The 25,715-nt window shown below is 52.1% G+C and overlaps 2 protein-coding genes and 1 pseudogene across 2 annotated transcripts in view; 2 read left to right on the forward strand and 1 right to left on the reverse strand.

The window, feature by feature from the left end:
- Positions 1 to 9,689, reverse strand: part of TTBK1 (tau tubulin kinase 1) — a 35,356-nt gene extending 25,667 nt beyond the window's left edge. Inside the window, exons 1-9 of the mRNA XM_061195044.1 lie at positions 9,582 to 9,689; positions 4,499 to 4,646; positions 4,178 to 4,251; positions 3,836 to 3,976; positions 2,942 to 3,046; positions 2,437 to 2,502; positions 1,895 to 1,987; positions 1,684 to 1,809; positions 228 to 382 (exon numbers count right to left, since the gene is read on the reverse strand). Coding sequence (XP_061051027.1) covers positions 228 to 382; positions 1,684 to 1,809; positions 1,895 to 1,987; positions 2,437 to 2,502; positions 2,942 to 3,046; positions 3,836 to 3,976; positions 4,178 to 4,251; positions 4,499 to 4,646; positions 9,582 to 9,689 — 1,016 coding nt within the window. The remainder of the gene's footprint in view (positions 1 to 227; positions 383 to 1,683; positions 1,810 to 1,894; positions 1,988 to 2,436; positions 2,503 to 2,941; positions 3,047 to 3,835; positions 3,977 to 4,177; positions 4,252 to 4,498; positions 4,647 to 9,581) is intronic.
- LOC133094466 (small ribosomal subunit protein uS8-like) lies at positions 5,668 to 6,053 on the forward strand (annotated as a pseudogene).
- Positions 9,690 to 22,924: 13,235 nt separating the features above from the next.
- Positions 22,925 to 25,478, forward strand: DNPH1 (2'-deoxynucleoside 5'-phosphate N-hydrolase 1). The gene is given in 5 exon segments (XM_061197439.1): positions 22,925 to 23,315; positions 24,773 to 24,841; positions 25,025 to 25,123; positions 25,313 to 25,390; positions 25,393 to 25,478. Coding segments are annotated over 5 exon segments (723 nt in total).
- Positions 25,479 to 25,715: the final 237 nt, after the last annotated feature.

Consider the following 25,715-nt stretch of genomic DNA (forward strand, 5'->3'; position numbering starts at 1 on the left):
GCTCCCCAGTAAGGTCAAGAACTCCAAATAAGGGTGCCCCCTCCATCCCCAGATTGAAGGTAGAGATGTGGCAGAACTTCCTGGGATTCAAGAACCCTGCTTTTGAGCACCAAGAACAGGAGAGACAGCCAGGTGTGTCCAGGTAGGAAGAGGAGGAGAGGGTGGCTTCTCAGGTGACACCTCGGGGCAGGGGTCGTCTGCCCCCCGTCACCCCTCCCAAGACTCACCCAAACATGGCTGCCGTCTGCCGGGTGTTCTGCTGGGGCGGGGTGGAGGTGCTCGTGGACAGGAGGGCGTCATTGCCCGCCTTCTCCCAGTCAAAGGCCTCATTCTCGGCGATGCCCCGCTCCTTCATGCTGTTCTCAAACACTGACATGATCAACTGCAGGGATGGGGGTGGCGGGAGGACAGAGAGGTGACCCAGGGGCTAGCCAGGAGGAGGGGGCAGTTGCTGGGATTGCAGGGGGAAGAGAGGGGCCTTCCAGGAGAGGGATGGGCCACAAGGGGGTATTGAAAGAAGGGCACATTGATTTTAAATGAAAACATGCACAAAGTATGCAAATCAGCATGCAAATTATCATCTTGACTTAAGCTCCACTGGCTGGACACAAGCTCTTGGAGATCTGTCCCCTGATTACCATCCCCAGCCTCCTCTGCCATCTCCACCAACTCAGCGGAAGCAGCAGCAGTAGTTTCCCAAACCCACCACCTGGGGTGATGCCTCTGCACAGGCTGCTTCCTCTGCCTGCAGTGCCTTTCCCACTGTCCTCTCCACTCTGGAGCCTTCCCTGAATCCCCCGCCCACACGATTGGGCACAGAGCAGCAGTTTGAATTGTTCACAGGCCTATCTGCCACCTCTACATTTCTAGCAGCCAGCCCAGGGCCCAGCACAGGGTGTGCTCGAAGCTGTGTGGTCTGGGGGAACCCATGACGCTGAGCTAGGCCTGGGGGGCTTGGCCTCTCACTGCCCAAGTAAGGAATCTCTGCCAACAACCGGGTCCCTGGGTTCAGGAGGTGGCGGCCCCACAGACCTTTCCACTTCTGACTTAGCTCTCTCCAGAGGGTTCTCTCTGCTAGCACGACCCCCTTCACTGCGAGCCCACTGTGTGCCTGACACTATCTGTGCTCCCTGTGGTGTGTAGCCATGCCTGGCACATAGTGGATCCTGGGCAGAACATTCTCTGATCAGTGGGTCCCATAGGGGTGTAGTGATGGCGCCCTGGAAAGAGCACTGGACTTGGAGTCAGATGTGCCTGAGCCCTGCCCTGCTCCTAACCAGGCTGTCAGGCCTCAGTTTCCTCATCTATGAAATGGGGATAATCATCCCACTTGGCCTCCTGCAGCGTTTCAGTGTAAAGTCCTTGAAAGCACTTGGCTTCATTAATTATTAAGTGCTGGAATAATAACATAAAGAACACGCAATATCACCAAAGGCTTGTTTTAAAGCTTAAATGAGTTAATGCAGGAAAAGTACTGAGAACAGGGTGAGCTCTTGATAAATCTTAGCTGTGACTACTGTTTACAAGAGCACAGAACAGTTTCTTTCGTGCGGTTGGAAGACCGGGGAAGGTGCTCAGGGCCAAGCCGGCAGGGGCGCAGGGCCTCAGCAGGATGGGTGGCGCTGGAGACAGTCACCCATAGAGAGGCGTCGGGGGTGCAGGAGCAGGCAGGCAGGCTCCCACCTGGTAATCGGGCTTGGTGAAATAGTCAAGGCTGGCGATGTGGTCCAGGAAAAGGTGGAACTCGGAGGGCATGTGCTTCAGCAGCATCCGGTGCTCGTACTTCTCCTTGATCATCCCTACCTGCTCCTGGAGACAAGAGGGCACTGGGAGATGGAGCCCCAGCTGCCCCACACCCCCTCCCTGCCCTCAGACCCAGCTGTACTGCCCTCACCTTGTCCTTGATCTTCCTCCAAGGTAGCTGACCCACTGCAAACTCCACAAGCATGTAGAAGAGGGACCACAGGTCATCGTGGCGGCCCATCTCCTGGGGGTGGGAGCAGGGAGGGGGTCACTCATGGCTCTCAGGTCCTTCCCCGGGAGTGGAAGCTGACCCTTCACTGAGGGACACCAGTCAGGGTGCCTATGGGCAGAGCTGGGGTCTCCCTGAAGCCACGGCTCCATTCCTGACCCGCCAACACACAGAATCCCACAGTCAAAAGTTCCGTGTGTGCTTTCTCATCCACAGAGATTTGTGGGGGGGACAGAGAGGAGGGGATCCCCAAAACAAGGAAGAAGGTGACGTCAAGGGGTGACGCCCTCCGAGCCCTCTTCCAATCAGGGTCTCTGGACAGGCATCTTCCAGCCCCTGCCCTGCACTCCTCTCCCCACCTCCCATCACAGCTGCCTGCCCTGCCCTCTTCTTCAGCAGCATACTCTGCCCCTGACCTCTGCCCTTACTGTCCCCACATCCCTCAGTCCTGCCCTGCCACTCACCCGGTTCTTGTGAGCGTTGACCGAGGCATAACGAACAGTCCCGCGAAACCCGGCCACATTCCGAGGCTGCAGAGGGGAGAACACCACCAGGAACGTCACCCACTGCCCCTGACCTCGGCCACATCTCAACCCTGCTTACCAAGCCTAATTCTGCCTACTTTAGCCCTGACTGCCTCCTCCCCCATCACCGCCCCCCGCCCCCGCCCCGCACTGCCGAGTCGGCCTGGTCAGGAGCAACCTGACACACCAGGCCCAGTCCTAAACCCGTCTCGACCCTGCTCACTGTCGCTGCGTCTGCCCTTGACCAGGCAGACCACAGGGCGTGGAAGTGGCATCCACCCAGGCCAAGGGGGAGAGGGGGACAGGCCAAGTGTGGACCCAGCACTGGGTGACACTGAACACAAGGCCAGGCCTGTCTAGGCAGCTGCAGGGAAAACTGGTGAAGGGTCCCCAGATCAGGGCGTGGGGCGAGGATGCCAGGATTCCTGTGAGCGGCGGTACTCACGGGCCGAACGTCCCCCGTGGTGTTGGTGTACTGCCGGGCCAGCCCAAAATCCAACATGTAGCACTTTCTGTAGGTGGAGGGCAGCCTGCCCATGGCAAAGTTTGACTGGGGGAAGACAGTAGCTGTGAGTCTTGGGGCTCCAGGCCCACCTCAGGGGACACCAAGAAACAGCTCTGGTGAGGGGCCTTCCACCCCACATACACTCACATGAGAGTAAAACATCAACATGTACAGCAGGTCACGGACCTTATCTGAGGGGCAGGTGTGATTATGCTCATTTTAGAGAGGAGGAAACTGAGGGCAAACTGCAGGCTTCTCCAAGATCACACAGCAAGAGGTGAGCCAGCCGAGGTCCGCCTGGCTCCGAATCCTCGGAACTCCCAGCGAGGCTGTGTGGCTTAGTGTAACTGTCCTGCCCTGAGGCATCAGGAGACCAGCATTGTTCTTTCTGTGTGACCTTGGGCCATTCAACCAACCCTTCTGGGTCTCAGTTTTCACCACTTTAAATTGGGTCCAAGCACCAAGGTCCAAGATGTTACAAAATCAGCTACTCGGAATCTCTTACCAAGCCCCAGCCCCTCGTCCCCCTTCCTTCAATCCTTCCATCCTTCCCCAACCCCTTCACCTTTCCAGGTTCAAGGACTATTCAGGTCAGGGGTGAGAAAAAGGAAGAGAAGAGAAAAGAGGGGAGGACACAGGCACGCCCAAGGGGCAGGCAAGGGTGCTCCTGAGAGGCAGGGGAGAGGAAGAGATGGAGTTTGGGATGGAGAACAGGAGGAGGGGACAGGTAGTAGAGGCTGTCCCCACCCAACCACTGTTCTGGAGAAGAAACCAGGGGACCCAGGGAAGGAGAGGAGGTGGGGTGTGTGCTTCAGAGGAGGGGGCAGCCCTCACCGGCTTGATGTCGCGGTGCAGGAAGCCCACGGAGTGGATGGCCTCGATGGACTCCAGGATCTGCTTGCCCAGCCGCAGAGTGGTGCTCAGCGTGAAGGTGCCTCGAGGCTGGCTGCGTCGCAGGTCAGCCAGGTTCCGGCCCTGGGGTGGGGGAGGGGGTGGGGACAGGCCCAGCTCAGCTGCCATTCCGACCACCACCGCCACGACACTCTTCCCAGCCTCGTTCCAAAGGCTTGCGCCCACTCCCCATTCCTCCCAGGGCCACAGTCTCCATCCCACCCCAGGAGTCACCACCAGAGCTCCTGGGGGAGAGTGAAGGGAGGATGGGCCACGGGGACTCACCTGGAGCTGCATCACTACATAGTTAAACTTCTCGTTCCGGCCACAGCCAATGAACCTGCACACGTGGTCTTTCCCTGAGGGATACAGACAGGGGTCTCCCAACTCCTACTCCTTCTTCCTCACTCCCAGCCCTAAGGTGGGCTTCCCGTGCACTCTTGATTCCTGGTTCCCCCAGCCCTGGCCCCATGGCCACTTCTCCCACCTCCCCCTGCCCTTAGGCCCATCATCACTCTTGGACTCTGTTCCCATATCCCCTCGCCCATCACCTCTCAGTCCCTGGCTCCATCACCTCTTCCCTCCCATCTTGCCCTGGACCCGCACCTTGCAGCTTTTTGAGCACAGCCACCTCCATCTTGAGGACCTGCTTGGGCTGCTGGGCCGACTCCACCTTCAGGGCCACATTCTCCCTGGTCAGCAGGTCCATGGCCTCGTAGATCTCACCAAAGCCCCCGCCCCCGATCTTTTTGAGCTACAGAGACGGATGAAAGGGAAATAGGGGACCCAGGGATCAGGCTGAACAGCTCCTCACCCCACCCATTACTGGGTCACCTCCTTCACTGATGGGGGCAGGGGCTGTCCTTGAAGGGGAGGACCCCATGGCTCCCTTCTTCACCGCACCCACCCGTGCTCCCACCACCTCTCCTAGTGCTGGAGACAGAGAGCTCAGTCCATGGGTGTACAACTATTCACAGACACAGACACAGACACACAGACACAGACACACACACATGCATGGGGCTACACGTCAGAGTGGGCAGTGGGAAAGTTATGAGACCTGGGACTCCACAGAGACAAGGAGACAAGCCGATGCAGGATTCTGAAGAGATAATGGGCCATCGTGAGCCTTTTAAGGACAATAAATATCACGCTCCCCCATCCCCCACCTAGACTGAGCAGCCTCCATCCAGAAGCAAAACTAATTTCCAGAACCTTGCAGCTTCAGGTGGGTCCCTCCCCCAGGGAGGCCAGCCCTTCCTGGGGTTGGCAGTCTCCTGAAAGATGACACCAGGGGCAGAGAGCATTTAGAGAGGAGTGTTTGGGGGAGGGGACTCAGCAAAGGGTGTTCTCTGCCCAGGCGCCCTGCTGAAGCTCACATCACTCCCGAGGCCCCAGGTCAGATGCCCAAAACCAGGGTAAGCCTCCTGTCCAGGGGAACATGGTGGGGATGGAGGTTTGAAGAGAATCTGTGTGTTCCCAGGGAGCATTGCAGTGGAGCTCTGATGCTCTGGGCCCCCCCTCCCCTAGCATCCCTGGGCAGGCAGTGAGAAAAGGCAGAGGGGAGAACTGTGACAGAGGAAGAATTGGCCAGGGGAGATGAGCAAAGCTGAGTTATGGGGCGGGATTAAGTCAGGGGCCCAGGGGTCTTGGAGAGTGAGGGTGCTGCTGGCAATGATGGGGGGACAGGGGAGAAGATGCTGAGTTCTAGGTTGGGACTCATTTGGTTTAAGAAAGATGTACACCTCTTTCTGCCATCTTTCCGTGTCGCCATAATGGTGCGCACAAAGGTCCTGGCTGATGCTCTCAAGAGCATCAACAAAAGTGAGGCAAATGCCAGGTTCTTATTAGGCTGTGCTCCAAAGTCACCATCCAGTTTCTAACTGGGATGCTGAAGCATGGTTACATTGGCGAGTTTGAAATCACTGATGCTCACAGAGCTGGGAAAATTATTGTGAACCTCACAGGCAGGCTAAACAAGTGTAGAGTGATCAGCCCCAGATTTGATGTGCAGCTCAAAGATCTAGAAAAATGGCAGAATAATCTGCTTCCATCCCGTCAGTGTGGTTTCATTGTACTGATAACCTCAGCTGGCATCATGAACCGTGAGGAAGCAAGATGAAAAAACACAGGAGGGAAAATCCTGGGATTCTTTTTCTAGGGATGTAACATATCTGTGCAAAGAAAAATGCCTCAATAGAAAAAAAAAAAAAAAAGCTATACAGTTCAATTCTCACCTCCCCAGGGAGCCCCCCACCCATGGGTGGCCTGCCCTCTTCCAGAGTCCTCACTTGTGTCCTGTTGGCTTGTAACGTGCCAGCCGCAGCTGGGCTTGCTCATGATTGGATGGAGGCTGCTCTGAGCATCTGTAAACTCCTGACTCTAAGCCTCTTGCATCTCTGAGCCCTCCCCTTGGCATTTATTCAGCACGCGGATGCCCAATAAATGTTTAATGGTGGTTGAAACATGGGAATGGTGAGAGAAAGGGGGCAGGGCAGAGCTGAGGACTGGGAGTTCCCAGCAGGTTACAGTTGTAAACACTCTAGAAAAAGAGAGAAAGATGAAGGGAAGATTTAGAAGACAAGTGGAAGGCTGGTTGGGTTCTTGTGCCCAGGAAAGAGGAGGGAGGAAGAACAGTGAGAAACCAGGGTTCCTCTCTACTTGAGATGAAAGTTAAGGTCAGACTTCTAGAAGAATTTCAGAACAGGAGGAGACAGATGCAGACTCAAGGGAAGCAATGGCATGTCTTCCTCTGGGAATGTGAAACTCAGGGGAGATTCTAGTATCTTCTAGATTCCTTTACAGTTTTCTTTGTGGGAACATGGAGGAAACACCTCATTTTCTGTGCTCCAGGCTCACAGACATCATCTCAGCTCATCCCCAGAGGCTCCCAGCAACACAGGTAAGGAAGGTCACAGGAGTTGTCATTTTGCACAAAAGGAAAACTAAGGCACAGAGAGTAAGTACCTTGCCCCAGTTCACACTGCTAGTAAGTTGCAAAGCCGGGTTTCACTTAAACCCAGGCAATCTGATGCAGAACCCACAGTCTTAACTGAAATAATGTAGGAACCGTTGACTATACTGTGATTAACAGTGTGAGTGCTGAGATTCAAGGCCAGATCCGCCAGGCTCCAAAATCCTTGCTGGAGATGGTAAGGAGGGCTCGGGGCACCCAAGACATTTCTGACACCTACTCTCCAATTTCCCAGGATGCCAAAGGGTATTTCTCTACCACTTCCACTTCCAGACAGAGTCTATTTCTCTTTCCTTAGTTCCTTCCTCACCCCCCACCCACCCATTACAGAACCTCTGGGGGCAAGGGAGTACAGCAGGCACCCTAATAATACTTTTAGGAGGCCATGAAAATGTTTTCATTTCTTTTACAATCAGAAGGGGAAAACGAACTTTTAGATCAAAAAAATTTTATTATATAGTATTAATTTATTCCTCATTATAGCAATGCAGTCATACAATTGCAATCTTTAGTACTTTATTATGTTGGAAGGGGCCGGTAAGGGCAAAAGTGCCCACGAAAGTCACAAAACAGCTTTGCCCACAGCCCAGTGACAGGAATGTTCTCTCAACCTCCCTGCACCAGACCCTATTCCTCCCCTCCTAAATTTTTTCTGGACCCTCTCCCCTGCCGAAGGACCTCAAGAAACACGACACAATAGGACTAGCATTCACTTAGGAAAAAGGAAACCAGGTTTCTTGGCCCAGCTCTGGGTGAACTGGGGTGAGTTTCCGCTTTTCCCTTTCTGTAAAATGAGAGTTGGACTAGAATATACGTCACAACTCTCCCTCGGCTCTCTGATCCTGATTCTCAGATGGGCTAATTCTTAGGAAGCAACATAGTTCAGTGACTGTTGCCCCAGCAGTCAGACAAACCTGGTTCCACCGACTAGTCATGGGAACTTGGCAAGTTAGCCAATCTCTGTGCCTCAGTTTCCACAACTGTGAAACGGGGATAATAACAGTATCTACTCCATAGGTTGCTGAGATAATGCATGTAAGGCAGTTTGCATAGCACCCGGCCACAGTAAGTGCTCAAAATAAATGCTAAGTTTTTATTGTTATTATAGTTTGACATTCTGATTCTAAGGGGCACCCCTCAAGAAGAAAAAAATGCTATTATGTTTAAATACTCCACCAAGTGCCATGGACACTCATTTTCTCCTGGCACAGCCCATCTGGGCAGTTTTCTTGGTTCCTGAGCTGTGCCTCACTCTGTCTGTTCCTCATGGAGACTGGCTGAGGGGAGGCATCTGGCACCCCACCCTCTCTATTTCTCCAGGGTCCAGGGAGGGAGGGGAAAGCGAGGTCACCTGGCAAAGACTGAGGGCTTGCCCCTTTCCCCTCCACCCCTGCCACTTCTCTCCCCACTCATCTTCCACCCCCTCCCTCAAAAAGCACAGGAAATTTCTAACCCAATTTCAGTATGTGCGTGAATACCCTCTTTTTCTCACCTCTTCAATGCAAAAGTCCTCCTGCCTCCAATCTGCCAGAAAGTACGCCCTGAGCAGGACCCGGAGGGGGTGAGGGTGGGGTCTTGGAGGAACACTCCTCACTTTGCCAGACCCTCATGCCTTTGATTACTGCCCTGGCTCCTCCTCTCCCAGTTTCTGTCCCCTTCCTCTGCCCCTCAGGAAGTCCCCCTCTGGGACATAGACAGCCCTTTCCCTCAGCTCTCTGGCTCCTCCAGCTCCCTCCCTCACCTCCTCCAGTCCCAGAGCCATCTCTGACAACGTTGCCACCTTTGCCCCTCTCCCTGGCCACTAGGAGACCTGCCCACTGGGTAGTTGTTGCCATGGAGACCTGCCCGCAGCCAGGCCCCACTCTCCTCTCAACCCCGCACCTCCGGTGAGCTGAGCACCCACCCTATGCAGACCCACAAGCTCACATAGTCACCCCAAATTCTGCCCCACATCATCCTGCCCCCATAAAAAGAGGACATCAGAGTGCCCTCAAGCATCGGAAAGAAAGTGGGGGCGGTGGGACAGGGATTGATTTACCATAGGTTCCGCTCAACATACACTACACTGCCTTTGCCTCGACCCTCACGTGTCGCCCTCCCATCCGAGAGGCAAAGCCCTGAAGAGGCTCGGACTACAACTCCCAGCAGACCGAGCAGCCCGAAGTCCTGGGCTGGAGGAGCAAGGCACGCTGGGAGATGGAGTCTCGGCATGTTGCACCTGCCGCAGGAAGCAGTGAAGGGAGGAGGGTGGATAGAGAAGATGGAGTGCGGATGCGGTGGGAGCCGCCTTCAGGGCCTCTTTCCCCGAACCCAAGCTTTTCTGTCCTCTGCGGAAGAGGAGGGGCTCACTCATTGCCCTTCTCCAAGGTCCAGCAGAGAAACGGCCCCCTCCCCCACCCCCGCCCTCCTCCCCTCAATGAGCTCTGCAGCTCCTGCTCCGACATCCAACCAGGAGTTGTTGCAGGCTGGGCCCAACCAACGTGACCTAGCGGGGAAAGGGGTGAGAGACGGCGGGGTTGGAGAGAGGGCACTGGGAGAAAGCGATTGTCCACAAGTGTAGGCAAAATAATGACCTGCAAGCCATATACAAATGAGCTTAGGGGCACCTCCCTCTTAGGGTAGGGGCGCCAAGGGCACCTGTTTTAACAGGTCTCCAGATCCTCTCCTCCCATCCTCCCCCACCCCTCCCTCTGCCCTGCTGGGTCACTCACTCACCACCTTCCAGCGATCCTTGACCACGTAGTTGGCCGGCAGGATGTCGGCCTGCTCCCCTCCCCCACTCATGTTGGTTTCGTCCTTAAGAGCGGCCGCTAGGCACTGCATCCGCCAGCCGGAGGGAGGGGTGTCCGCAGGGCCTGCCCTGAAGGGGCCATCTACCTGGGGGAGTGGGGAGGGACTGTGAGGGGGGCAGGTTAGGACCCGGGACCCACTTGCAGATATGGAGGAGGGGAGTTCCATTCTCCTGGCAGGCATCCTTCCCTGGCCCACTGGGTGGATGCTCCAGGGGTCAATGGGGGAAGCACTGTGTAAAAACCAAGGGAAGGTCAGAGGAGAAGACAGAAATGCCATTCACAGGAAGGGAGATACAAACTACAAACTGGAGATGTGAAAACCAGCAACGGGCACACACATGTGATAGAAAAAGGAGAGGAAAATGATGTGTGAACAGGCTGTGGGGAAAGGGTTTCCCAAAGAGACATATGCTAACTAATGTGGGGAAGACTTGCTGACCAAGGGGCGCACCAGACTGGAATCAGTGCTTAGGCAGGGGAGACCTGAGCCAAGAAGGACCAGTCTGGGGATTCGATCTGTGGCCCCCACACCCGCACATTTCCCATGCCACACCGTGCCCAAGGAACTGTGTATCTGAGGCTTATTGAAAGGGGAGACCTGCTGAACCAAAGGGTGACCCAGGGAAGACACACACCAGAGTGACAGAGACCTCCAATCAACCATGGGAGATGTGATTATCTGAAAATGAGGAGCTACCCAACAGCCCCTTGAGGATGGTGCTGAGTGAGGAGGCTGCAACCGTACTCAGAGCTGAGCCCAAACCACTGACACGGCCACGGGGGTGAGAAGCAAGGATGTGAGTGATGGGGTGAACGTAAGGCGATGGATTCAAGACATGGATTTTAGAGGTATGGCAGCCCTGTGGCCACTCAGAGGGAGAGAGGCAGGCTGAACTGGGGGGAGGTGAGGACAGCGGGGAAGTGGAAGCGGCCTAAGAGAAGGCAGATGTGCCAGGGGGCAGTGGGTCTGGATGGCCAGTGGGTGAGAGAGCCTCTGCCCACACTTTTCTGTGTCTGCTAAGGAAGAAACATAGCTCTTGTCGCATTCAGATAGGTAGAAGTTGGATATCAGGGAGAGTGTCCCAAGTGTGAGGGCTGGGAAAGCCAGCCAGTGTTACCCAGGGAAATGTCAGTGTGCGCATGTGTGTGTCTGCGTGTGTACCCTCTGTGTGAGTGTGTATATGTCTTTGTGTGTCTTTTTGTGTGTGTCTATCTATGTGTCTGTGTCTTTGTGTCTGTACATCTGTGTCCACGTGTGCTTATGTGTGGTTTTGTGTCTGTTGGTGTGTGATGTGCCCGTGTGTGGGCAGGGGCCAGAAGAGATGGCTCTTTGAAATCTCTGCCACCCCGGTACAGGAATGGATCTTTTCCTCTCTCCTTTCCCCCTACACTTTTTATAAGTACACGGCTCTGGCCTCCCAGTGACCCTGGACAGTCACAGATGGAACGAAGCTCCTCAGGCTGGGTATGGTGGGGGAGGTGGAGAGGAGGAAAGTGCCTAAGATACCAATGGATGGGGCGGGAACTCCATGAGCCTGTCTTTACTTGGGATGGACTCATTCCCCAGGGCTCCTGTGTCTGACCATCCTGGTACAGGGGCAGTGTGGGATAGCGAAGGCGTGGAAACAACCTTCCACAGGTCATGGTGTGCCGTGAGGGATCTTCAGGGAGACGGACACTGTCACTCTTTTTCTGCCAAATGACTCAGCTGACTGTTTCCTCCAATCCACACAACTTCAGAGTATCAGGACTGTGAGGATATTAAATAGGCCTCTGCCTTCCTTCTGCCAAGTGGCAAATGGGGCATCAGGAATTCAGAGGGCAGTAATAGCAATGGCAGGATGAAGGGAGAGGGAGTGATGGGGGATTCTGGAATAAAGGTGGAGAGACAGGATGAGGACAAGATTGAAGAAGCAATTGAACCAGTAGGGAGGGAGCCTTAAGGATTTAAACAGGGTGACCTCTGGTGGGCCTTTCAGTCCTGTGATGGTGGATTCTATAGATTAATGAGGAAGATGTGAGTCCTGCTCCCATTCTATAGATGGGCAAGCATAGAGGAACAGGTGAGGTGGGAAAAGGGGGAGTGGAGGCAAGAGGATAAATGAGGGTTCCCTGCCTCTCCCTGCCCACCATCCTTCCCACTCTCTGCCTCAGAGGACTGCACTCAGCCCAGGCTAGGGTTGGATGACACAGACACAAGGAAACTGGCTGCCCCATGACCGCCCCCTCAGGACCCTTTAGTGTGTGGAGGGATGGGTGTGTGGAGAGAGAGGGCTTGTGGAGGAGGTTTTATATCTGTCAGCAAGTGTGTATGTATGAGAGTGTGGGACCAATGATGTGTGTGCATGCATGCAGGTGTGTGTGTTGGGGGTGTATATCTAGGTGGTTGCGAGCTCATCATGGCATGTGCATGTAAGTGTTGGTGTGCACCTATGCAAGGTGTAAGCCAGGTGTGTGTGGGAATCTGGGAGCCCAGGTAAGGAGAGGTGAGGAAGATCAGTGAGGGGTAATGGGAACAGGTGAAGAGAGGTGTGGAAGGGGGCACAGGGAATGCAAGGGACAAGGGTGACAGGATCAGAGGAGGGGGTTGCATAAGACAGAGACAGGTGAGGGATAATCATGACAGGTGAAGAGGGGACAGGACCATGAGAGGGGCTTCTGGGCACAGTTGAAGGGATGAGGAAGTAGGCAAGGAGGCTGGTGGGAGGACAAGGGAGAGAGGTTATGGAGACAGCAGGGAACGACTGTCAGGGATGTCAGGAGAGTGAAGCCATAGGGACGGGGACAGAGATGAGAAGCGAGGAGCAAAACCCCTGGAGGACAGGCTGGAGAGGGTGGGTGTGCTGGGGGGCAGGGCGCCGATCCAGGCCTCGGGATGCGGCCCAGGCTGTGTAGGCCAGCGTCCCACCTCGGGCGGAGCTGGAGACGGCACAGGGAGGGGGAACTGGAGAAGGCTGCGCTAGGAGGTGAGCCAGGGCGGAGGCCCGATGGGTTCACAGAAGGAGACCCCTCCCCGACCCCCGCCCGGCCGGCCGGCCCCGCCCCGCCTCGCCTCGGCTCGCCTCGCCTCACCTGCTCTGAGCCCGCTGCGGCTGCGGCTGCGGCGGCGGCGGCGGAGGCAGCGGCTCCGGGCGGCGCATCCCCCGGGGCCGGGGCGGAGAGGGGGCGGGGGCGGGGGCGGGGGCGGCTCAGTGCGGTGCTGGGCGGCCCGCTCCCTCCGGCGGCGGTGGCGGCGGCCTCCCGACCGGGACCATCCCGGCCCGGCCCGGCCCGGATCCTTCTCGGGCGACGGCGACGGCGGCGGCAGCGGCAGAGCGGGGAGCTGCCCACAATGCACTGCGCCGCCAGCATCAGCACCAGCCCTGACATCACCTCCTCACCGCCCCGGCTCTTACATCACCGCCCTTGCTCTGACATCACAGTCTACTCTGCTCCTTTCTCCACTCCTGCGGCCCTAGGACTCTCTCGTATGGACCTGTTTCTGCTCATAGATTCTCTTCACTGGTCTCTGCCATTCGCTTGACCCCCATCCCCCTGCAGGGCCCTGTCACTCTTTACCTGTCCCCACAAACCTCACCTGTCTCCATCCTGCTTTATCTTCGCCACTCCCAGCATGTCTCTATCACTCCTCACCTGTTCCCATCAGCCTCAACTGATTTTCCCACATAATCTTCCATACGTTCATATTACTTTCCTCTAAACTCATTTCCCCTCACCTGTACCCATCCTCTCATAAGCCGCCCCCCCCCCATTTCTTCTAACACCATGCCTCACCTGTAACTCTCACCTCGCCGTATATATATATATATACACCTTACCTCCTGGCTCAACCTGGCCCTTTCTTTCTTTGGTCCTTTCTCCCATCTGTTGACAAACTCTTGTTTCTCTTAGCAAATTAGATGCACACTCTACTGTGACATGAAACATTCTTCCCAATATGGGCCCAGAGAGGCTATTATTACCCTTCTGACAGATTGGATTACTCAACATTCCCTGAGCATACTTTTGCAGTTTGTCTCTCTCAGGTCCCTTCCTTCCATCCTTCTTGTCTTCAACAAATGCACACTGAGTAACTTCAACAACAACCACAACGACAACAACAATAATAATAGCAGTAACGATTTACTCCTGCCAGACACTGTTCTGACCTTTCATATATTAACTCATTTAACCCTCATAACAACCCTTTGAGGTAGCGTACTAGTGTTATACCCATTGTATAGATGAGGAAACTAAGATGCAGAGAGGTTGAATAATTTGCCTTAAGTTACATACACAGCTAACAAGTGGCAGAGCTGGGATTCAAACCCTGGCCCCAGGGTGCATACTTCTAACCTCTATGCTGGCAAGAAGGATCATTGAATCTGCAAAAGTAGCCAGAAGAGACTTCTTGGAGGAGGTGCACTCGACTGTAATTTGAAGGATTAGTAGGAGTTTTTCAACAGATGAGTGGAGCCAGGGCAGAGGGTGGGACAGACTTCCAGGCTGAGAAGACAGTGTGTGGTGAGCTGGGGGTGACCTTGTGCAAGATCATGAAAGATGGGCCTTGTGTGCTGTACTAAGGAGATTAGATTCTCTCCATTTAGTTTTTGGAAGCATAGTGGACAATGTGGTGAGCCATCCAGATCCTCCTTCAGAATTCAGGGACTCATTTCCCTGGCTGCCTGGGGTGCTGAAGACTGGCTCTCTCAGCTCACTCTCTGTCTGGAATTGCCCTTGACCAAGGGAGCTGCCATGCCCAAGATCATGTGCCCTTCCTGGGGCATCCCATAGCCAATCGATGATAGACCCGTGAGTACAAAGGCCTGGCACCATCACCCCAACTCAAGGCCGCTCTGAAGGAACATCCCATTTACGAACCCCCGATAGGGTGAGCCAAGGTTTCTGTTGAGGCTGCGTCAAAACTCAGCATCTACTCTGCCCAGTGCTGCTTCCTCCAGTCCTCCCCAGATGTTGATCCTCAGAGCACATCCCAATAAGCCTACTGCATGAGCATCTCTGTCGCAGAGTCAATGTACAGAGGACTCAGACTTTTAGACAGGAAATCACTGAAGAACTTTGAGCAGAGATAAGACACAGTCTGATCTGAGTATTAGGTTAGAATTCTAGGTTGACTTTTTTCTTTTTCAGTATTTTAGAAATGTTGCTGTACCATCTTCTAGCTTGCATTGCTTCTGATGAAAAATCTGCAGTTATCCTTATCTTTGCTTCCTCTGTATGTAATGTTTTCTACTCCTCTGGCTACTTTTATGATTTTCTCTTTATCACTGTTTTTAAGCTACTTGATTATGATGTGCCTTGGTGTAGTTGTATGCATGTTTCTTTTTTTTTTAAGTTTTAAAAAAATATTTATTTATTTATTTGGCTGCGTCTGGTCTTAGTTGCAGCACATGGGATCTTTCGTTGCAGTGCGCAGGCTTTGTTGCCGTGCACGAGCTTCTCTCTAGTTGTGGCATGCGGGCTTAGTTGCCTCTAGTTGTGGCATGGCATGTGGGATCTTAGTTCCCAGACCAGGGATCGAACCCGAGTCCCCTGCATTGGAAGGTGGATTCTTAACCACTGGACCACCAGGGAAGTCTCTGTATGCATGTTTCTTGTGCTTGGGGTTTGTTGAGCATCTTGTATCTGTGGGTTTATAGTTTTCATCAAGTTCAGAATACTTTTGGCCACGATTTACTCAAATATTTTTTCTGCTCTTCTCTTTCCTTCAGGGACTCCAAATACTCTGTCTACTAGGCTGCTTGAAGTTGTCCTGCAGCTCACTGAGCTTTGTTCATTTTTTTCCCAGTCTTTTCTCTCACCATGTTTCATTTTGGATAGTTTCTACTGCTATTTATTCAAGTTTATTCATCTTTGCTTTTGCAGCATGTAATCTGGTATGAATCCCATTCAATGTATTTTTTTTATTGTAGTTTACATTTCTAGAAGTTTGACCTGGGTCTTTTAAAAATCTTCCATATTTAATTTTCCTTCTAACTTCTTAAACACATGGAATAGTAATAACTCTTTTAACGAACTGTCTACTAATTTTATTATCGGAATCATTTCTGAAACCATTTCAGTTGGTTTATCTTTGCACTGTAGGTCATACATTTCTGTTCCTTTCCATACTGTAATTTTTTAAATTGGATGCCAAATATTGTTAATTTTACCTTGTGGTGTCCTGGATATTTTTGTGCTTCAGTAAATACTCTTGAGCTTTGTTCTGGGATGCAATTAATTTACTTAGAAACAGTTTGATCCTTTCAAGGCTTACTTTTTAAGTCTTCATTAGGAGGGAACTGAGAAGCATCTAGTCTGGGCCTAATTTTTCCCACCACTGAGGCAAACCCTTTGGTATCATTTACCCAATGTCCCAAGAATTATGAGGTTTTACCCCTTCAGCTGGAGGGAAAGGCATGATTTCCATCTTGCATGGGCTCCAAAGATTATTCTCTCTGTTCATTCAGATGGTTCTTTTCCCACCTCAGATACTGTCCTCACACATATGTGCTGATCAGTCCTCAGCTGACTGTCCCAGGGAACCCTCTGAAGATTCCAGAGCTCTCTGTCCTATCCTGTGCTCTATCCTGCAAACTAGCTGCCTTGGCCTCCCCTTCCGTCTCCTCAGCTCAAGGAGACAGCCAGGCTCAGCCTGGATCCCTCCTGCCTGCAGCCTAGAAACCCTGCAGACAATACTCTCACCTGGCTTGTTTCGTCTTTCAGGAGTCCCTGTCTTAGGCCGCCTGATGGCCAATGTTCAAACGTCATTGTTTCATGTATCCTCCCAGTTTTTTGGTTGTTAAACATGGGAAGGTATACAGCAAAGGAAACCATCAACAAGATGAAAAGGCAGCCTACGAAGTGGGAGAAAATATTACAAATCATATATCTGATGAGCAGCTAATATCTAAAAAATGTAAAGAATTCATACAACTCAAAAAAAACTGATTTAAAAATGGGTAGAGGATCTGAATAGACATTTTTCCAAAGAAGACGTACAAATGACCAACAGATACGTGAGAAGTTGCCTAACCCATTAATCATCAGGAAAATGTAAATCAAAACCACAATGAGGACTCCCCTGGTGGTGCAGTGGTTAAGAATCCACCTGCCAATGCAGGGGACACGGGTTCGAGCCCTGGTCCGGGAAGATCCCACGTGCCGAGGGGCAACTAAGCCCGTGCACCGCAACTACTGAGCCTGCACTCTAGAGCCTGAGACCCACAACTACTGAGCCCGTGCACCACAACTACTGAAGCCAGCGCGCCTAGAGCCCGTGCTCCACAACAAGAGAAGCCACCGCAATGAGAAGCCCGTGCACTGCAACGAAGAGTGTACGATGAAGAATGTACGTGAGTAGGTGGGTATAGTATATATTAGGGCAGAAAATCTCAGCCCTGCTCTCTCTACAACATTCTGAGAAAAGAAAGTCACATTTGAAAAACAAAGAAACAAAATATAAGGGAGGGAAAATCTGCTCCCTGCTACTCCTCCTTGGCTGGGACTGATATTTGATCTGGGTGTTAATGGCTGGAGTGCAAGGGTAAACCGGAAGGGATACCCCCCATGCTTGATTTCTACTTTCTTTGAATCTCTCCACTCATCGCACATCCCTGCATGACATTGATTTGATTTCTACTCTTGAGCTAACTCTGGCCCTTCTCCAAGCCAAACAGAGTCTCAAGTCTCAGACTCCTCTTCACTCCTTTTTTTTAGTTCTTTGAGTGCCCACTGAGTGTCTCACACAAAACACATGCTTAAAAAAATGTATCCCCAAAGCTATAGATTAAAAGAGATTTAAAAGGCCTATAAAAAAATGAAGAAGGTTAAAGTTTATGACGAGGGATGCACATTTGGGTGATAAAACCATAAAGAAACATAAGGAAGTTTATTTTTGTCCTTTTTTGTCCTTACCGTAAAAGTAAGGGCAGTGGTTACTTTTGGAGGGAATGAGGAGGCTGAGATTGGGATTGGGCACATGGAAACTTCTGAGTGGGAGAAGCTCTATTTCTTGACATGCACGAGTGGTGGTTATGAGAGTATTTTATTATACTTCATTTGCCTTAAGGTGGTTTTCTGCTGGTGAGTTTTATTTTAATATTAAGACATTTTTATTGGTATATCCAATGAATGAATGAATGAATGGGTCTGGGCATTGAGCATCCATGGTTGCTAACATCAAACAAGAGACACATCCAGACATTCTGTGCCCCGTGATGGGAGCACACACCACCACCTGTGACGTAGTCTTGCCCCAGATTGACCCTGAATCTGGTCAAGCCTCTAGATCCAACTCCAATTTATAGCACAAAGGAACACTTTAAATGGCACTACAGGAATATCATCAGTCAACTCCAGACTGTAAGAACCTCTACAGGACAGATGAGGGGAGGAGAGAAGATATGCAAGGGGAACGTGTTGATTAAAATAGACTTAAAAGGCGTGTCAACCAATCACAATATGTGGACTTGATGTGGCTCCTGATTTTATTTTTATTATTTATTTATTTTTAATATTTGTTATCTGTGTTTCTGTGAGTCCGGAATCAAGGTGTGTCTCTCATAGGCTGTAATCAAGTTATTTATTTATTTATTTATTTATTTGGCTGCGTTGGGTCTTCATTGCTGCACGTGGGCTTTCTCTAGTTGCGGAGAGCGGAGGTTTCTTTTCGTTGTGGTGCGTGGGCTTCTCATTGTGGTGGCTTTTCTTGTTGCAGAGCATGGGCTCTAGAAGTGTGGGCTTCAGTAGTTGTGGCTCGCAGGCTCTAGAGCGCAGGCTCAGTATGTGTGGCGCACAGGCTTAGTTGCTCCGCGGCATGTGGCATCTTCCCGGACCAGGGCTCAAACCCGTGTCCCCTGCACTGGCAGGCGGATTCTTAACCACTGCGCCACCAGGGAGGTCCCGTGGCTCCTGATTTTAAACAAATAAATTGTAAACAAACATTTATAACATTTATAACATAATTGGATATACCAATAAAAACAGACAATTCAAATTTGAACACTGATAAGATATTTGATGACAGTAAGAAAATCTTACTAAATTTTTCAGCTCTGATAATAGTATTATCGTTATATTTTTTAAAGAAAAAAGAGTATCTTTTAGAGACACATTAAAATATTTACAGGGCTTCCCTGGTGGCGCAGTGGTTAAGAATCCGCCTGCCAGTGCAGGGGACACGGGTTCGAGCCCTGGTCCGGGAAGATCCCACATGCCGCAGAGCAACTAAGCCCGTGCGCCACACATACTGAGCCTGCGCTCTAGAGCCCACGAGCTACAACCGCTGAGCCTGTGTGCCACAACTACTGAAGCCTGCGCGCCTAGAGCCCGTGCTCCGAAACAAGAGAAGCCACCGCAATGAGAAGCCTGCACACTGCAAGGAAGAGTAGCTCCTGCTCTCCACAACCAGAGAAAAAAGCCCGCATGCAGCAATGAAGACCCAACGCAGCAAAAAAAAAAAAATTTACAAATGAACTAATATGATCTTCAATTTGCTTTTTCTCACATAACTTCTTTTTAATTCATCTGTATTTGTTACAACTTTTAAAGGAGGATGTGACTTGAGCACTACATTTCCATTTCCAAAACTTGCTCTCAGTTACTTTTCAAACGGCTTTACAACATGCCTAGGTAGGCTTATAATCTTGCTACTCTAAACAATACGTTTCTTTGGAAAACAAGCCCTATGTATGGATAGTGACCCCCATCAAGTTGGTTCAGTTTAACATACTAATTTCTAGAGGCCTGGCACGTGTAGTTGATAACTACAGGGGATGGAAGTTTTAAAAAGTAGATCCCAGAAGATGAAAAGTTGCTTTAACGAATATTTTTCTTTTAAACATCAAGGTATATGCTTCAGAACACTTCAGTGACAAAAGATTTGGTCTACTAAAGAATCCGCTTGATAGCTAGACACTTCAGACCACGAAGTTAACATAGGTTACATACACCTTACAACAAACGCTACTTCCGTCTGTTAAAATAAAATTCCATCTGTTAAAATGCCAATATGAAACTAGGAAAGAAGAACTAGCTGTGCTTTAATGCCTAAAGTATCACAGTATCACACTTAGTAGAAAGAAATCTTATCTTCCCCTTAAATAGCTGTCAAGACATACAGATTTTTAAATGTAACAAAAAAAGAAATACTTGAAAAAATATTATCAGAGGGAATGGAGACAGTGTTGAACACGTAGCCAATTTGCATCACAATAGGACAGCGAGGAAGTTGAATATGCATATAGGTGAAACAAGATCATAAATTGGTCATAAATTGATAATTGTTGAATCTCATTATATTGATACTATTTTCAGTACTTTATTTTTGCCTTTTTAAAAACAGCTTTAGGGCTTCCCTGGTGGCGCAGTAGTTGGGAATCCCCAATGCAGGGGACACAGGTTCGAGCCCTGGTCCGGGAAGATCCCACATGCCGCAGAGCAACTAAGCCCGTGCAGCGCAACTAAGCCCGTGTGCCACAACTACCAAGCCTGCACTTTAGAGCCCGTGAGCCACAACTACTGAGCCCATGTGCCACAACTACTGAAGCCCTCACGCCTAGAGCCCGTGCTCTGCAACACGAGAGGCCACCACAATGAGAAGCCCGCGCATCGCAACGAAGAGTAGCCCCCGCTCGCCACAACCAGAGAAAAGCCCACGTGCAGCAATGAAGACCCAACGCAGCCAAAAATAAAATAAATAAAATAAAATAAATTTATAAAAATAAATAAATAAATAAAAACAGCTTTATGAGGAATAACTTACATGTCAATAAAATTTGCCGTTTGTAAGTGTACAATTTAATATTTTGTAAATTTATAGACTTGTGCAATCTTCGCTACAGTCCAGTTTTCAAACATCTCCATCACCCCAGAAGATTTCCTTGGGCCCTATCCTGCAGTCAGTTCCCACTCCCACCCCAGCCCTCCACTGCTCTGCTTTCTGTATCTGTAAATATGCCCTTTCTGGACATTTCACTTAAATACAATCATGCAATAGATAGTCTTCTGCTGCTCCCTTTACTGGTATATAAGTTGGGTACACTGACCTGCCCACCACCCTTGGTCCCCCAACCCATCACTTAGTGCCCTGTCCCTCCAACTCAGGCCTCTCTGCACTGAGCCGAGGATCTGAGCTGCCAGCCGTGGCTGGCTCTGCACCCTCACCCAACTCAACTGTGGACACAGAACCAATTGCAGGGCTTTATATCCCATTTAGAGAAACAGACAAAATATCTCTCTCCTCTTTCTCCTTCAGCCTGAGGTGGGGATGCCAGGCACATCAGAAGTGTGGGAGCTAAGGAGACGGAGGCCGGCTTATTTTCTTGAAGACACCGAGGCAGAAACAAGATGCTCTGTGTCTATATGTGAACGTGTGTTCCTCACCTGTGGCGAGAACCAGAGGACGGCATGACTGAGGGTAGGGAGAGTGAAGGAGGTTGCCTCTCAAGGCCTCTGGCACCTGAGGCCAGCCTCCTAAGTATGCATTTGTGGCTGTGTGTGCGAAGGTGCTGAGAGCACTAGTGCACAGCTGTGCACACACGTTTGCCCCATGGTTCGTGTATCTTTGGAGCTGGGTCCATCAGAGGACAGAGATAGCCTAAGATGTCTTTGCCTTCTGAGTCTTTGCATTTAAAAAAAATGGTTATTGTGTCTGCTCTGTCACCCCACACTTTGGTGTTTTATAGTTAATCAGGAAGAATTCAGAAGAAACCTCCGATGATGCGCTCCTCTGGGGAATGGGATTGGGGTCTCAGGACTCCCTTTCCACTGTGTACTCTCTCATTCCATTTGAAGTTTTTGTCCTATATTTGTGTAATTTTCAAAATAAAATGAGGGAGAAATCATTGTTATTACCAGTGAGCCATGGTGTGTTTGCCTGGCTCCCTGCAGACTCTGCTTCTATTAGCTTAGTCTAGGGCTGAGCAGATTACAAAGTGCTATCAAATGCAGCTGCTCATTTAATCCACTCATTCATTCAACAAATATTTGATAAATGTTTCCTATGTGCCAGGCACAGTTTTAGAAGCTAGGGATAAAACAATAGAGAAAAATGCCTGTCCTTCTGGGGACTTACATTCTACTGAGTGTAGAAAGACATACAACAAAATTAATCAGTTATATGGTAATGAGAGGAGAAAAGACAAGGCACAGGAGGGTGATAGAGATGGGAGGCTGCCATATTGAAGAGGGTGGTCAGGGAAGGTGACCTGAACAGACTTGGAGGAGGTAAGGGAGTGACCAGGGAGCTCTCTGGGAGAAAAGGGCTCCAGAGAACAGCAAATGCAAAGGATCTGAGGAAGAGCATGTCCAGCTTGCTTGAGGAAGAGCCAGAAAGGCAGCGTGGCTGCAAAACAGCCAGTGAGAGTAATGGAGCTGGGATGAGAGAGGTAAGAGGGTCACCAGATCCTGTGGGGCTGGTGGGCCACTGCAGGGGTTTTGGGTTTTACCACAAGTGAGGTGGGAGCCATTGGAGGGTTTGGCTGAGGAGGACATGACCTAACGAATGTGTTCACAGGGTCCCCCTGCTGGAGACCAGACTGTGTAGCAGGAAAGTGAGGTGACTATGAGGAGGCTGTTGAGAGAGGTGGTGGAGGCTTGGAGGAGGGGGTGGCAGTGGAGGTGGTGGAGGTGTAACCAAGCAGGACCTTATGGGGTCTTCCCGGGACAGACCCCTCTCCCATATCCTCTGCTTTAGCTGCTCTCTGAAGTACCTAGATAACACTATCTGCACATTTTCTGAGTTGTTTGGCAGATGCTCAAACCACCACCAAATGGAAGAAATTAACTACCTGATGACCATGCGCTCGTAGCCCCCAGACCTAAGGGAACCTGAGGATTGATAATGTTCACCCCTGTGACACGGCCCCGTTACCTCACCATCAACCAATCAGAGAATTGTGCTCGAGTTAATCTCCTACCCTGGGACTCCCCTCCCTCGCCTGGCCTTTAAAAATGCTTTCCTGAACCCCAAGGGGGAGTTTGGGTTTTTTGAGCACTCCTGTCCTGAACTCCTTGCTTGGAACCCTGCAGTAATCGCTGCCCTTTCCTTCACCACAACCAGGTGTCTGCAGAGAGGCTTTGGGGGGGGGGCGGGGGGGGGGGGCTGACCCAAGGTTGGTTCCCCAACAGGTGGGCGTCAGAGTCTGTATTTATTTGGAAAGGAGAAGCCACCCGTAGGGGTTGCCGATAGATTGGAGGTAGGGTTTGATGGAAAGAGAAGAGTCAAAACTGACTCCAAGCTTTGGGACCTGAGGAGCTGGGAGGATGAAGTTGCCTTTGGCAGAGATGCGGTGGCCTGGGGGCGGCGGGGAGCAGTGTATAAGATCGGGAGGACCCCGCCTTCTGCCTGGACGAGTTAAAGAAGTCCGGGAGGCGGTGGATTCCCACACGTGGGTACGGTTGACGTCTCCATTTCACAAGTGTGGACACTCCTGCACCGGAGCCCCGCGGGTGGGCCGGGTCACGTGCCGTAGGCGGGCGCCCCCTGGCGCGGGGAGGGAAGTGCGGCGGCGGCGGCCGGAGCGCGGGGAGCCGGGCCGCCCCTCCTTGTACTTCGGCGGGAGCATCCCCGGCGGACGCGAGGACCGGGAGCTGTACGGACGGATCGTGTCGCGGCTGCGGCGCTTTGGGGCGGAGCTCACCGAGCACGTGGCGACCGCCGATCAGGGCGCGCGCTGTGAGGCCGCCGGGGCGCGGGGCGCGGTCGGCCGGGACGGCGAGGGCAGGTCCGGCCCCTCGACCCAGGCCCGCTCTCCTGCGGGGAAGCTCCCGGCAGGGCCCCTGCCCGATAAGGAAAGGCGGCCCGCGTGCGTCCTACCTGTGAGCCCACTCTCCGCATTCAGTTACTATCTTGACCTTTGGGTCCTTCTTGGAAAACTTTGTCGGGCTCTTCCCGGAGGCTTTTGTAGAGAGGAGCAGAACGGAGTGGGCCGGGCTGCTTCAGCGAGATGCCTCACCCGCTGGCATCTTCTCTCCCACCTAGGACTAACGCTTTCCCTCGTGCTACCCATCTTGGGGCCGAGGTATCAGCCCTCCCACAGACCCGACAGACCCCAGCTCCCGCGACCACCGTCTCTCTCAGGCCCTCTGATCAGACTGTTACCAGTATGTGCTGCTCCTGCGGCGTGATTGGCCCGGAATCTGGCTTTCTACTTTGGAAATGGTGCTAGAACTCTTGTACTTCTCAGAAAACCTTAAGTGTTTCCCCCTTTCCCCACCAGGGGCAGATCCAGGATCTGAGGGACCCAATGCAATTCTGGGCGACCGCTTTCAAAAGACGAAATCACAAATCACAATTGCTGGGGCTTTGGGAAGGGCCTGTGCAAGCCAGGGACCCTGAAGCTTAAGTCTTTTTGGTTTCGGGGTCTGTGCCCTCCTGCCTGGTGGCTCTCCAACTTTACTGTGCTCAACAATCATCTGCGGGAGCATGTTGAAAATGCAGGTTCTGGGATAAAGCCTTAGAGTCCACTTTTAACAAGTTCTCCAGTTATTCTGCTCTGATTTGGGGGGCTGTGAGCCTCGTGCTCCTAGTGGATTTTAATCAAGCTGGAAAGCTGGGCTCCTTGCCCTGTGACCCCAGCGCCTCTCCTGCCTTCCTTGCCAACACCCCTACTGGTTACACTCTGCATTCCGGCACTGGTTCTCAAACTTACCTGGCTATGAGAATCACCTGGAGAGCGGCCTGGGCTCACTGACACCTGGGTCTTTGTAGTTTGGTCAAGTTCTCGGGTGGTTCTCATACCCACCACAGCTTGAGAGCCTATGAGGCCCTAGTTTCCCTGCACGGGGCCAGCCTCTTAGTACTGCCTGCCTTTCCCCCACCTGGGATGCGATTCCTCATTCTCTCCACCCCGATCACTGACCCATGGTGAATTAGCTCTTCCTTTCCTTCATCTCATCTGTATCACTCCTCTGGCCCTAATCACACATCCCCTTGCACAGGAGTGAATTTTTCTTTCGGGCTGTTTCATTTCCTCACTCATTTTCATAAAATCTTAGTGTTGGGTGGGCCCCTGGAGGTCGTCTCTTCTGTCTCCCCGCTTCCATGAGCAGGGTGGGCCTGGGAGGGTCGAGAGCAGAGGAGAGGAACTGAGGACCAGGGCGGGCCGTTGACCAGCTTTCCCTCAACCACAGGGTAAGAGGCTGCTGGGGGCGACAGGCTCATCCATGAGCGGGACGTGGCCTGGCTGCAGCAGGCAGAGGGTGAGTGGCGCTGCCCCCTGCCTGCAAACTCCCCTGGGGTCTTAGATCCCCTGGACACGCCTGGCCTCCCCACCTAGAAGGGACTTTCTAGAGCTCCCTCCCCACTACAGCCAGACTCTGTCATGTCTCCCTTACAAGCCCGAGTGAGACTTGGTCTCCTCTTTCTTCCCAGTGGTTGTGTAGAAGTGGCCCAGCCCTCTCTGGGTGTAGGCTACGAGCTGGGCCGGGCCGTGGCCCGCAATAAACCAGTCCTGTGCCTGTTCCGCCCGCAGTCTGGCCGAGGTGAGCACCCCCAGCCCTGGATGGCCGCCCCTGCCTCCCTCCCCAGCTCTCTGAGGACCCCACCCTCCGCTCCTTCCTTGCGGGGGCGGGGGTGGTCTGAGCACACTGCCCACCCAAAAAGGGACAGGAAAGGGAGGGGAGGGGGGGAGTGTGGGAGGGAGCCACCTTCACCTCCCTCCTCCTTCCCAGTGCTCTCAGCCACGATCCGGGGAGCAGCCGAAGGCTCGCGGGTCCAGGTGTGGGGCTACGAGGCGGAAGAGGTGGCGGCGTGCTGGATGGGTACTTTGCGGCTGATCCTCCCGAGCGGGTGGCTGCTCCCCTGACCCCCCCACTTGACTTCACCCCAGCTTATTAAATTCTCCTGACCCCAGACTTGCTCTAGTACCATTCCTACCCCTTAGCCCCAGTACCAGATTCATGGCATGTTTACAATTCTAACTTTCCGTCTGTGTGAGAGTGGGGTGGGGGCAGGTCCCCCATAATATCCTCTTAACACCCCACTTCACTTCAAGATGTAGAGACCCTTTAAAGGTCCACAGGCCCCCAAGACGAGGATACTTCCTAACGCCCTCAAGCTCCCCCCAGGAACACT

This window comes from Eubalaena glacialis, chromosome 7, assembly GCF_028564815.1.
Source record: "Eubalaena glacialis isolate mEubGla1 chromosome 7, mEubGla1.1.hap2.+ XY, whole genome shotgun sequence".
In the NCBI taxonomy this organism is placed as follows: Eukaryota; Metazoa; Chordata; class Mammalia; order Artiodactyla; family Balaenidae; genus Eubalaena; species Eubalaena glacialis.